The sequence below is a fragment of the Cynocephalus volans genome, chromosome 1 (assembly GCF_027409185.1).
Source record: "Cynocephalus volans isolate mCynVol1 chromosome 1, mCynVol1.pri, whole genome shotgun sequence".
In the NCBI taxonomy this organism is placed as follows: domain Eukaryota; kingdom Metazoa; phylum Chordata; class Mammalia; order Dermoptera; family Cynocephalidae; genus Cynocephalus; species Cynocephalus volans.
In genome coordinates, this window is record NC_084460.1 from 42,357,091 (window position 1) to 42,370,403 (window position 13,313).

At 43.1% G+C, this 13,313-nt stretch overlaps 1 protein-coding gene across 11 annotated transcripts in view; it reads right to left on the bottom strand.

Annotated features, from left to right (window-relative positions):
* The window catches only part of ZMYND8 (zinc finger MYND-type containing 8), a 143,153-nt gene that overhangs the window by 76,664 nt on the left and 53,176 nt on the right, over positions 1 to 13,313 (bottom strand). For all 11 annotated transcript variants that reach the window (XM_063076173.1, XM_063076180.1, XM_063076156.1 and 8 more), the window contains 3 exons: positions 12,826 to 12,903; positions 11,505 to 11,620; positions 6,463 to 6,944 (listed from right to left, as the gene is read on the bottom strand). In XM_063076173.1, the coding sequence (XP_062932243.1) occupies positions 6,463 to 6,944; positions 11,505 to 11,620; positions 12,826 to 12,903 (676 nt within the window). The remainder of the gene's footprint in view (positions 1 to 6,462; positions 6,945 to 11,504; positions 11,621 to 12,825; positions 12,904 to 13,313) is intronic.

A 13,313-nucleotide genomic window follows, 5' to 3' on the forward strand; every position in this document is an offset into this window, starting at 1 on the left:
GCCTATAACATTGGGAGTCAGAAAGTTAGCAAGGATATAACATGCATTTAAATTTAAATGAACTCCAAAAACTTCATGGGAAGATTCATACTATCTTTTAATTCTATTTTTCCATGAGCTTTTTGAAGTACTCGTGTGTGTATGCGTGTGTGTGTGTAATTTACATCAAGAAATCAATGCATGCACTCAAAATATTTGCATTCACATTACTTTATGAAACCAGGTTTCTTCCCCCAATAAATGTTTTCCAAATTTCAGTCACTTGCCACCATCTTTTCTGTCACATTCAATGCACCACCTATGTTAACAACTAGAACCACATGCATTAATACAGAAACGTGTTAAAGAAAACATTGCAAAGTTGCAAAAAGCAGAAACCCATTCCACCACAAGAAAGTTATTTATCACTATTATTATCACTGTGATTATATACATTAAAAAAGCAGAAGGTATACCCAATTCTAGTTTTCACCTCTTGGGGGAGGTTTATGCTATTTATTTTCTAACGTTAAAATGTGAAAGGAATATTTTGTATTCAGGATCAAACGAAACAAAATTAAATGTAAATATTGAAGCACTTCAAAGATCAATGTTAAGTAACAGGAATTTTTGTCACCAGTGCTAAAATTCAAAAGTACACTAAACAGTACATGGGACTGGAGGAGTGACTTTGGCCCCCAAGGGACACTTAGCAATGTCTGAGACATTTTTGTCTGTCATAATTGTGGGCAAGGGTGCTACTAGCATTCAGTGGGTAGAGGCCAGGGGTGCTGTTAAACATTCTACAGTGCACAGGACAGCCCCCACAATAAGGAATTACCTAACCCAAAATGTCAGTAGTGCTGAGGTTAAGAAACTCTGCTTTAAATCACTCTACACACTTTCAAAAGCATAAAGACATTTGGAAATGCTCGTTTCAATTAAACTTTGAAATGGATGCCAATCCTTTCTTAAAGCCATAAATCTTGCCCAAAGGAAGAACTAATTGCCTTTGAAGTCACAAATAATTTAATCAGATTTTATACTTTGATGTACAATTCACGAGTGTGGGCTAAAACACATCATTTATTATCTACATTTACAAAATCCTAGCCTGTGCTAAGTGTTATTATGTCTACATGAAACATGAGTCTTAGAATTAAATTAGAAAAAAGTGCCCCTTCCCTCCCACACACCCCAGCACTCTGGGCAGGGGCAGGGTGGGGGTGGGGGAGTTAATGATTCATGCTGAATTTCCTTGACTATAAAACCTCGGAAAAAACTACATGTTCAAAGGGCCCACCTTGCACAAGTCCTGGTGGTGCCATGCACAGATACACAGAGCATCACCAGAGGGTCTAGAGTGGGTTAGGAAATACCCATAGAAATGCTGTTTTGGGGCCGAGCCATGGCGCACTCGGGAGAGTGCGGCGCTGGGAGCGTGGCGACGCTCCCGCCGTGGGTTCCGTATATAGGAATGGCCGGTGCACTCACTGGCTGAGTACCAGTCACGAAAAAGACAAAAAAAAAAAAAAAAAAAAAAAGAAATGCTGTTTTGTGGGTTTTTTTTGTGACCGGCCGCACCGCGCTCAGCCAGTGAGGGCACCGGCCATCCCTATATAGCATCCGAACCCGCGGCGGGAGCGCTGCACTCTCCCGAGTGCACCACGGGGTCAGCCCTAGAGATGCTGTTTGGAAGGGTTGTTTACTCATGGAAAAGTATTCAGAACACAACGTTAAGGTTAGGGGGGGAAAAAAAAGTTAAATGCTACAGAGTCTAACACCAGACATTGCAAACAGGTGACCCACGAACAAAGAGGTTCACAAACGCATTTGATATGGGATAGAAAAAAATATTTTTAAATTTGAGCCAATTTGTAAAAGTTAAGGTAGTTCACATTTTAAAAAAATACTTGAGGGTTCTCTTGAAAAGTCAGAAATCTAGCAATACTGAGCCACATTTCCACTTGGCAAGATCCAGCAGGAGGAAGGGTCCCTGGTCCCTTCCAGAAAGGCATACCTCTGTAGCTCAGCATTTTATGTGCTACAGGTTGATCACTTAGTGGGTTATAAGAAGCTCTTACATAATGAAACACAAGAGTGGAAATCCTAGCGTACATCACATATCAGAAGTGTAAATCTTGTCTGGGGAAGTCTCACACATGCATGTGCACACCTATGTATGTAACAGGCTACAAGGAGAAGCGTGTTTCTGCTTTCATTCACCCTACCACTTCCAAACCTCACTCACTCCATATCTGCCTGATCCCTGTAAGTACTGGACTTTTCAACTTAATACTATGATTTATAAACCAACATAGAAAAAGCCCTGGAAACAATACCTAAGGGTTGACTGTGGGAGATGGGATTACTGGTGACTTTAGTTTTTTGATTAAAAATTATTCATGACAAAAACATACTGATTTCACCCATAAAAAGAGTATATAAAAATGCTTTCCCTTCTCTCTAAATGATAACCCACAGTGGAGCTATATGACCAAAGGACCATTAACTTAGAGGGTGGTAAACGTCAGGCCCCAGGACTCTTACCCTAATAAATATGAATGACTTACAGTGGGATCCTGCAAGCCTATATCAGTGAAGGCATCACTTCTGGCCAGGAGGCCTATATGAAGGGGGAACCAGAAAAATTACTAAGAATATAAACGACTTTGGCCATCAAGATAGCAGGATTCCAAGACATGCTGAGCTAAAAGCTTCCAGCTGAGCAAACTGCTTCTTAGAAAGCTAAATCCTGTTCTAAGGATTATAGACACATGACTCTGAGTTCCTCAATCCCCCAAACAAAAAGGTTTCTAAACTCTCATAGAAGTCTTATGTAATAACTTATTTCAATTTGTAGTTTTATGTTGCCAGCTACAAAACTTTCACTGCTGAAATTACTTGTATGGTTTTTATATCCTAAGACATGAGGGGTTTTTTGTTTTTTTTTTTTTAAAAAACACGATTTTGGATGAACCACAGTCCTGTCTCAACTATACTGTCCCTGATTGGGGGCATTTTAACATACATTCCACTTCCCTCTCCACTAAATGCTACTGTCGCTGCTAACAGCAGAGGGCAGCAGGGTGCAGTGAAAAGAAAACAGGCCTAGGCGCAGGATCTGGCTGTAGCGACACGGGAACGTCCCTTACACACTGCACAGGGCCCTCAACTCACCTTCTGTAAAATGGGGAGACTGACTCAAAGTTTCTTCTAACTCTTTTAGTTTCTAATAGTGCTGGCACACTACAGCCCATGGGCCAAACCTAGCATACCAACTTTTCCTATACAGCCTGCTAGCTAAGAAGGGTATTTAACATTTTTAAATGGTGAGGGGGAAAAATAAAAAGATTTAATAGTTCATGAAACATGCAACTTACATGAATTTCAAAATTTCAGTGTCCATCAACAAAGTTTTATTAGAACTCAGCCTCATACTATCTAGTTGTGACAAAGACTCACAAAAGCCTAAAATATTTACCATCTGGCTCCGTACAGAAAAGGGGGCAATTTGTAAGATTAAAATGATGTGGAATAATCACTCTGTCTTCCTATACTAACTCACGATTAGCAAAAGGACACAAGCATATAGGGATAAGGGGGTATTTTAGGAAAGGGACTTTAAAGTCTACTGAAAAGGAGAATCTACTAATTTCTCATCTAAAAAAAAAGAAGAATTTTGTCAGGAAGTCTGATGTCATTTATCCCTCTTCTTTTATACCTCCCAAGGAAAGAGAGAAGCTAAATTAAACACACTATACATGTTATGATATTCTTATAAAACTATATTATTTGAAATGTGGTGCGGGGGCCGAGCCCGTGGCGCACTCGGGAGAGTGCGGCGCTGGGAGCGCGGCGACACTCCCGCCGCGGGTTCGGATCCTATATAGGAATGGCCGGTGCACTCACTGGCTGAGTGCCAGTCACAAAAAAGACAAAAAAAGAAATGTGGTGCGGGAAAACCAATGGTGGTTCACACACCAACATGTTTTATTTTACTAGTTATATATTAATTTCATGTACAATAGGAAAAAACACAAGTAATTTAAACACATGAGCTTATACATTTTGTTTAGCTTAGGACAAAGCTAAGTTGAAGATTTAATATTTAAGTATGTAATAAAATATGGCAAAGAACCATGACCATGAGAGTTCAGACAATAGTGAGTCACAGAGTTGCTGCCAAGGTTAAAATTTAAAACACTTTCTCAAAAGCACGCTCTCTGTGGGAATTAATAGGCTGACGGGTTCATGTGATTAAGTACCATGTTTTGCGAACGTGGCTTAAATGGAATCATGTCATGGAATAAAAGTAAGCTTTTAAGGACTCTGGTCAGAAACAAGGGAGCAAAACAGAGGATTTTTCCGAAACTACGTCAACACAAATTATGTCAATCCTAGAACCAAGCTCTACAGCTCAATTGTGAGTACCTAGGACCACATGGCTATGAATAAGCCCAGGAGAAAGCCTGCAGCCTTACGGTCAAGAGTCAGAGGCTACAGTCGCTCTCTCCCTCTGCCCCGGCTCTAGTCATCTGGGGAGCAGCAAAATACAGGACTTGAAAATAACCCAAGAAACCACACAACCAAAATGGGATGGGATTCTTTGAGTTCACAATTGACTAAGTTTTATCTTTTATCCTTTTTTCTTCCGGGGACATCTGTGGTCTCTTGAAGAACGGATGCTTGCTCCTTAAAGAGTTTTTATGTGACGGAGGACAAGAGGGAAGGGGAGGACGGGAGGGAGTCTGAAAGCCTAGAAGTTTAAAGCTGGTGGTCCAACCTGTAGATGTGCCATATTCATTCTAGAAAATATTCCAAGGCATTTTGCCCTGACATTTAATAATTGGAGATTTTACTTAAATGTGCAGATTTCCCATTTCTCTGGAAGAATGTTTAAGATCTGAAAACTCTGAGTCCACATTTCTGCATGGCAGCCCTGGGCTGAAGCCCTTGAGATGGGGCATGTGTCCCAGGTGGGTGCACCAGGCCCCTCTCACTGCCTCCCCAGCCCAGAGCCAGAGGGTTGGCTGCCTTTCGTGTCATGCTTAGTGTGGAAGCTTCTCTGTGCCCATGTCTCTTAAAGGTGGAACAACAAGGAACATACTGTGCAGGCCACATCTCAAGGAAAATGAGAGTAAAATCTATTTCCTTGTGGAAGCAATGAAGTTTGTAAGTACTTATGCAACCAAAGTATGTTTGGGTAGAAACAATGTAATCTAAGTCACCTGTTGCTTTTCTTACTCTCAGACAGCACCCCTCGTGTGCAGCACCTCTCTTACCTGCGTAGGCATCTGCTTAGCAATCACCATGAAAAAATAATACAGGAACCAACATCTTTGCAGTACTCACTATTTCAGGCACTGTTCTAAGCCCTTTGTATGCACTGATTCGATTAATCCTTACAAAGCAGGCCCTGTTATGATGGTCACGTTACAGATGGGGAAACAAGGCATAAAGGGGTGAAGTACCTTGCCCAAAGACACACAGCTAGTGAGTAGCAGAGCTGAGACTTGAGAGCAATATCTACCTTCTTAATCACTCTACTTTAGCATGTCTCAAAAACGCAACACAGCTGTTAAACGTGGTGACCTTTGAGGGAGTGGGATAACTCTGGGGGGAGAGAGTTTTATCCTTAAATGTTTCTCTAACATTTGAGTATTTCGTGTGAATGTATGGCTTCGACAGAAAACCAAATTTTTAATTAAAAGAAAATTCTTAGGAAAGAAAAAAGTGTTACGGGATGTTCCAAGAAGCAGTGACATTTGAACTGAACTCTGAAGGACTTCTGGCCAGCTCCACTCATTTTTAGGAATGACCTCTAATAGATCTGCAACACAAGCAGCGCCATTCTAGACAAGCCCAAGTACAAAACGGCGCCGTCCACCTCCTCCCCTCCCCTTTCTTTTACAAGAAGCCTCACAGTCTCGGAGATGAAACTTTCGGCATCTCCGCATGCGCAGAACTATCCATTCCGTGACCTAACTCAATCCCCGCCCCGGAATGACATCACCCCGCTCTTGGCGCCAACTACCTACACGAGCTCCCACCGCCCTGGGTTAGCGGCTGTCCCCCCCATTTTCAGGGCAGCCCCGGGCTGCCGTCACTTTGAGCACAGCCCAGCAGATTCTTTTCCTTTAATGAAGCTCACTTTCTTTCAACCTCCACCTGGCCTTTTGGGAAGACTTTTCTCACTTTTGGGTCCCTGACAGCAAGAATTCTACCTGGTTGCTCATTTAAAATTCGCTCCACTGGGCCGGCCACTTAGATCAGCTGGTTAGAGCATGGTGATGATAAGACCAAGGTCCAGGGTTCGATCCCCATGGTGGCCAGCCGCCCAAGAAAAATAAGGTAAAATTTGCTCTACTGAAGTGTAAGCCCCTGCAATGCCCTTTGATTGTGGCGACACCCACCTGCTGGGGCCCCACAGGTGTGGGCGGCACCTGTCGTCTCCGCCCCCCTCCACCGCCTGTGGCTGACCTGTGCTCTTATCGAGAAAGTCCATGGACTCCTCGCTGGCGCTGAAGTGGCTGGAAGTGGCCTTCTTCTCGGTGTCCTGCTCCACGTCGGAGCCCGTGTGCACCGAAGAGTTTGTACTCATGGGGGAGCGTGGCATATCCGACAAGGAAATCCTGCGGCCCGTGCCCCCGCTCAGCATGGGCTTGCTCATCAGGATCTTGGGGGACGCTGTCATGTCAAAGTTGAGCTTGACCTTTTCCTGCTTGTCTATCTTGGCAGTGCCAGCGCTGGGGTTAGTGGGATCGAGCAGCATTTGGTACTGGCTATTGGGCGTGTAGGGTGTCCTGAACGGAGAGTAATTAAAAACCCCAAACTTCCTGCGGATGTTCTCCACATAAACCTCCATTTCTTGCATGGCACTGTTGAAGATGCTTTTAGTCTTTTTCACAGAAAAAGGAATTTCTTTAGACATGAGGTAGCAATTATTAATTGGAACCCAGGCCCTAGAAGGGCAAAAGAGAAAGAGCATTTAAGTCAACTTCAGCAATTTCCAAGATTGTTTTTTTTTTTCTTAATGCGAATCAAATTAGCCTAGCATGTCTGCCAAGGTTCTTAAATGCTTATTCTATTTTTAAAGAACGACTTTGTTTTGAATGGCTAATTAATGATCCACTAACAGACACATTCTGCCATAAGGACACAACATGAACAACACAACTACAACATTAAAAGGCTCGAAAGACTTAATCATTTTGATCCATTAAAAAATCAAATCCCCTTTGCTTTTTGGCTGGTAGAGAGTAAGGAAAGTCACTGCACTCTCAACTACACCTGTGAAAAGAGAATTATGCCCCAGATCTCATTCAGCTGCAGGCAAACATAAAGCACTATCTTTTCTCATTGCAATTCTAAATGGGACTAGAAGGAAACTTTAAAAAACCATATCTCTAAAAGGAGGCACGTTTTTGAATATGAGATAATTCACAAGGAAAATTACTGAAAAACAGCCATTTAGACTTTGGGTGTGCACCTTTCACCTCCATTTACAGGTCTATACCATCATCCTACCATCAACACCCCACACATCCCACTGTGCTCTGCAGAGACCCCTGACAGCAAAAATGCTGGAGGCTGCTTTTCTGGAACCAGCACCTGCATGACTGCAGGAGGAGGTGGCAACATCACAACTACCAGTATGGGTGACAGCACAGCTGACACAGGGATATCCAAGACTTAACTTGGCCACCACATATGATTCCCCAGCCTCAAGCCAGTTTGTAGCTAGGAAACTGGTGGGAATGAGCTATTCCAAGGCCTTCTGGATTTCATAGACCATAAACTCAAGCCAGGTACAAAGCAACAGGGAGCAAAGTGGACTTTGGAGAAGTGGAAAACTCATGTCTAGTTCAAAGAGAAAGAAGCATCTACTCAGTTGCTACCCAAACTGACCATGTAGCTACTGAAGTCGACATTACCAAGTCTTCCCATGTTTTTTAAAAAAGGGAAAAACTGAACTTCTTATATTACATTTTACACCCATTTCAACAATTGGCATAGAATTCCTATTTTTAAGAGAAAACAACCAAGAAGACATAAATCATGTCCATGGGACAGAATTCAGAACAGAGGCAGAGTGTTTGCAACTCTTGGTGATGCTAGATTGCAACAAAAACTAAACCTTAACACCCCAAAAGTAATTTCTGAGTGGTGGAAATTCCCAGCTTCTGGTTTGACTACTATCTTTCTTCTGAGTCCTGAAGAACCAGCCAGAGGGGACAGGGCTGAGCAGGAGCCAGTGGCCTCAAGGTGAGACTGAGACTGGTGGGCGGGATCAGGACTAGACAAGCAGCTGGGATCCCCAGGGCTGCCCCTGGGCACAAGACTCCCCTCCCGAGCCAGCCTCAGCTCTTCATCCATAAAATGAAGCTCCTATTTGGAGGAGAAACTAGAGGAAAAAACAAAAAGCCAGCACCACCAGGCCCTATCAGACAGCTGGTCATGGTCTTATGACCTCATTCCCAGCCCCACCCTGCACTTCTGACGGATCTTGAGGCCTTAACTGTTTCTTTCCAGGTTATCAAGGGCTTTCAGTGCAGCTGCTTGGTGGAAAAGTAAACGCATTTCTTTTCCTTAAAGCAAGCCCAGGAATTTTTTTTTTTTTTTTTTTTTTTTTAAGATGACCAGTAAGGGGATCTTTACCCTTGACTTGGTGTTGTCAGCACCACATTCAGCCAGTGAGCAAACCGGCCATCCCTATATAGGAATCCGAACCTGTGGCCTTGGTGTTATCAGCACCACACTCTTCCGAGTGAGCCACGGGCTGCCCTCCAGGAAATATTTAAAAGAAAATTAGATTTGTTTTACAATATAAGGCCTCTGAAGAGGACAATGTCATGAGAGGCCCCATGGCAGCACAGGTTACAGAGCTGTAGTTCTAGAGTTACAGTGTTTCAGTTCTCACCCCAGGTTGGCTCCTTCCCAGCTGTGTGACTTTGGGAAAGGCATTAACCTTTCTGAGCCTCAATTTTCTTATCGATAAAATGGAGATAAAAGCAGCTTCTACAAAAAGGTACTTAAAACAGTGCCCAGTGTATAACAGGCTTTTTTTTTTAAAAGCTCTGCAGGCATTAAATAAAATATTTCCTACATTTTTACATAAGTGTATGTGTGTGCATAAAATAAAATTTAAAAAAGCAAATTCTTTCAAAAAGCATGCATTAAGACACTTTAGAACATGCCTCAATTTGTGCAAGAGCCTCCTCCCCAGGCGCACTCTAGTATTTAACTTGACAATTAACGTGGTATTTTTGTGATATTTCTTCTTCTGCTGTCCTGACCTACTTCATGTACACATGTCCAGGCTTATGCTTTGGCCCTACAATCCCGAAGTGAGCTCCCTGAGAAAGGGACAGTGTATTTCACCTCCTGTAGCCTCCTTTCAGTATCCTCATCCAGTTCTCGGGTCTCACTAAGAGCACGCTGTCCGTAAACGTGGCCGTTCTGCTTTAAGAAGATCATGTCAGGGAGGAAGACGCTGTCCCAGAATGAAGAACTCCTCTGAGGAAGGGATTCGCCCACAGCTGTCAGCAACTCCCTATCCAAACATTCCTAGACCTCCAAAGCACCGTCACCCCACCACTGTGGAATGTCCTTGACAACGCCCTCAATGGCCCTCCTCCCACAAAATGAACCCACAGCACACACACTCCCTTAAAAGAGACAGAAGACACTCCAACCTCTAAGAGGGGTAAGAAAACTCTCAAGGCCACCAGACTTATGCTGCTTTCTTTTTCATAAACGAAAAGAAGGGGCTCAGCTTCTGCGACAGCTCCCACACAAAACCGAGGCCTAAACCTGCAGGTGCTTAGGAAACAGCCTCTGGAAAAAGGGCTAGCAAAGTGCACGCATCGTTCTTAGTGTCCTTTAAGGCCACTTTTCCATGGCGTCTGACAGATAAAGACTAAGGTCTCTGCACGTGAGCACAGAATCATCGACTCGAATGGTCTGGGAATACCTGGTGCACAGAGGCAAGCACTCCCCCACCCCCCGCCCACCTATATCCTAAGCATATAGATCTACCGTGTTACCTTATAGAATGAGAACCCCAGCTCATCAAGACAGTGCATACTTGCCATGTTCTGAGCATACACAGCCTGCCACTAATTCCTCCAGCTCTTCAAATGAAAACCAAACTCCTGCTACCCCTGACCTCAACCTCCTACCATCCTCTTCTCTAACCCTGTTCAAACCACACTGTCCCCCAGGCTTTTCTCGAACACTTGAGGCCTCAGCCCTTCCCTGCCGCTGGGCCTCTGCTCTTGCTGGTCTGTCTACCCAGATCTTCGCCTCAGGCCCAACTCCACCTCCTGATCTTGGATTATTTTGCCTATTTGTTCACTTGTTTGTTATCCATCTTCCTCACTAGGACATCAGCCTTCAGGCAGGCAGGGAGAGTGTCTGCCTGGCTCACTCCTGTATCCCCAGCATCTTGCATGGCCTGGCGCACAGCAAGCACCAAATATGTATTTCTTTTAATAAAGGAATAAATACATTTTAGGAAGAGTTCCAAAAAGAGCAGTTAAAATCATAGCGTGATACTTCCTACCAAACCCCATAGCACCTCAACTAATTTCCATTTTGTCTCCTGACAATGGACTGTTGGCATTCCTAGTCAACAATTTTGCAGATTATTGGGGGATTCACACTTTTCTTTGACCTGTAAGATGACAAGCAAAATTTAACAGAGAGTAATATTTCAGACTCCGTTGTTATTTAAAAATATAAGCTGTATCTTCTGTATATTCTAAGTGTGTGTATGTACTTTTTAGTATGTGTATTTTAAATACTCTTCCCTGCATACTCACGTAGTTTCTCAAACTGCTTGGTGGGTGCCTCATTTAATCAAAACATAACTTGCTACAAGAGAATTAAGATATTAACCACTGTTCATCTCTGTCTACCTGTTGTTCTCGAGCACACAGGGGCTCCACTCTAAAGGGAACTGCTATTAGCCAGAATAATTCACTTTGCTGTGTGTGGAGGGAAAGGGGAGGGCAGAAAGGCTGGGAGGGAAGGCTCACACCTGTCAAAACAGCATCCCCTTATAATTTCCCATTTTAGCTTCAGAGAAAAGGGAACAGGAGGGAACTACTCAGCACAATGATAAGAGATTCATTTACTAGCAATCTGGGAAAACACTTCTGATCCCTGAAAGCATTATTTTGAAAAGCAATTTGCACGGTGGTTTAATTTACTCCAGAAAAATCCAAAAAAAAAAAAAAAAAACAGCAAGCACTTAAAATAGCCATGGAACCCATTCCAATAATGGTTTCATCAACAGAACCACTAAAGCAAGATTATTTTCTAACACACCTGAAAAAAAACCAAAGCCCACGCATTATCAGGCTTAACACAGCACAGGAAAATATTTCTCAACGACAAGATCAGTGGTATCATGACAATAAACAAAATAATAGCCATACCCTCCACCTCTTTTCTCATCCAATGGCAGAATTGAAAGCTCATTTACAGCCACAGGTTCAAAGCCTGTTTTTAACTCCCACCTGTCATGTTGTCCAAAGAAACGGGCATCAACCTGCCCATCTTTATCTCTCAGAGCTTTTGCAGGCCAGAATGGAAACCCCTTCAGTTTTGCCCAGACCAAAGGATGTGGATTGCTCTAGGAAAAAAAAAAAAAAATCCCGTTTGTACATATTTAACAGCAAGATACACATTAAAGCTTGGTATGTGAGGACAAAGCAAGTAGGAGGCAATAAACACCACAAACAAAAAGAACAGTTTCAAGCAGGGTTTGCCCAAGTGGTATTGCCTAGAAGGTGTGTGGCCAAGAGCCTGGACAAGCTGGGAAGGGGGCCAAATGGTGAGATCGGGAACTGCATGGTGACAAAACCAGGCTTGAGTCCTGGCTGTGCTACTACTATTAACTGGGTGGACACGAGCAAGAGATTTCACCTTTCTTCCTTTTTTTTATTTTTTTTGGTGGCTGGCCAGTATTGGAATCCAAACCCTTGACCATGGTATTACCAACACCATGCTCAACCAAGTGAGGTGACTGGCCAGCCTAGATTTCACTTTTTCGTGCAACACAGAGACATTAACATCTACACCTTCTGTTAAGTTTGAATTAAATGTGCATCGTGCCTAGCATATAATAAGGGGCAGTACTAGCTAACTTTATTCTTTATCAAGGGCTACACAGAGACTTATCTATTCAGGTGTTAACCTCAGAGATAGGAAGAGACGTAAAGTATGGTTTGGTTTTTTTTTACGTTTCATTTTTTGTAAAGTATGTTTTGATTCTCAACTTTACTTATACAATCTTATCCCCTCCAACCTACTTCAACCTTCCACCTGTCCCCACCCCAGCCCCACCCCCACACGTACACCAGCCCACCCCAACAATGTACTTTTCTCTGCAGAACACCAGTGTGAAAAATGCAGATCCACAGGGGAAATTAAGGTGACTTTCTTCCCTACAAGAACCACAACTTGGGAGAGACCATGGAGTTAATGCAGGGAAGTATTTCCAAACCACTTAAAACAGACCCAAAATAATTTGTAAGTGACATGCTCATTTAATACTCATTATCTGGATAGCTTTGCCACATCCCACATCTCTGATGAGCACCTTTTACTCTGCACCCTGCTAATCCACCTAGTAAACCATGATGCTATCTTTGGCACATGAACTTACAGACTAAGGTGTATCTTACCTGGATTACTTTCACTCTGTCATAACTTTATCAATAAAAAATTACTTTAAAACTTCAAAGTTTCATCCAACTCATCTAAAGAAAGCTGTCTTAGGGTAGTCATCTAAGGCACAGAGTTCAGCAAATGAAATAAAAAGTAAATCCAACTTACACAAGGCTCACAAAACCAGTTATCTCGTTTTTGGCAAGCAGCTAGATAACATTCTGGACATACTTCGATCTCATTCATCTGTAAAGCAAAAATACATTAGGAAGTATCACCCCAGGGGCCCCACATCTAGTGGCCTCAAATACTTGATGACTTTCAAGGATAAGAGTAACTAAAGCCCCACAGTGGAAACACTCTGGAGATGACTCTGACTACTGCTCACCATTCCCAACGCTTCCACCTAGTCAAAGCCACCATCATCTCTCTCTGGACCAATGAGACAGGTACCTCCGGTGTTTCCCACCTTCTACTCTTGCTGTCACCATGGCTCATATGTATGCCACACAGCAGCCAGAGACGTCTTCTACAAAAATAAATCTGATCTTACCCTTCCCCTGCTTAAAAGCTTCCAATGACCAATCATTATACCAGTGATTCTCTGTTGGGGCAGTTTAACCCTTCCCTCTCCATCCCACTATTTCTGGAGACAT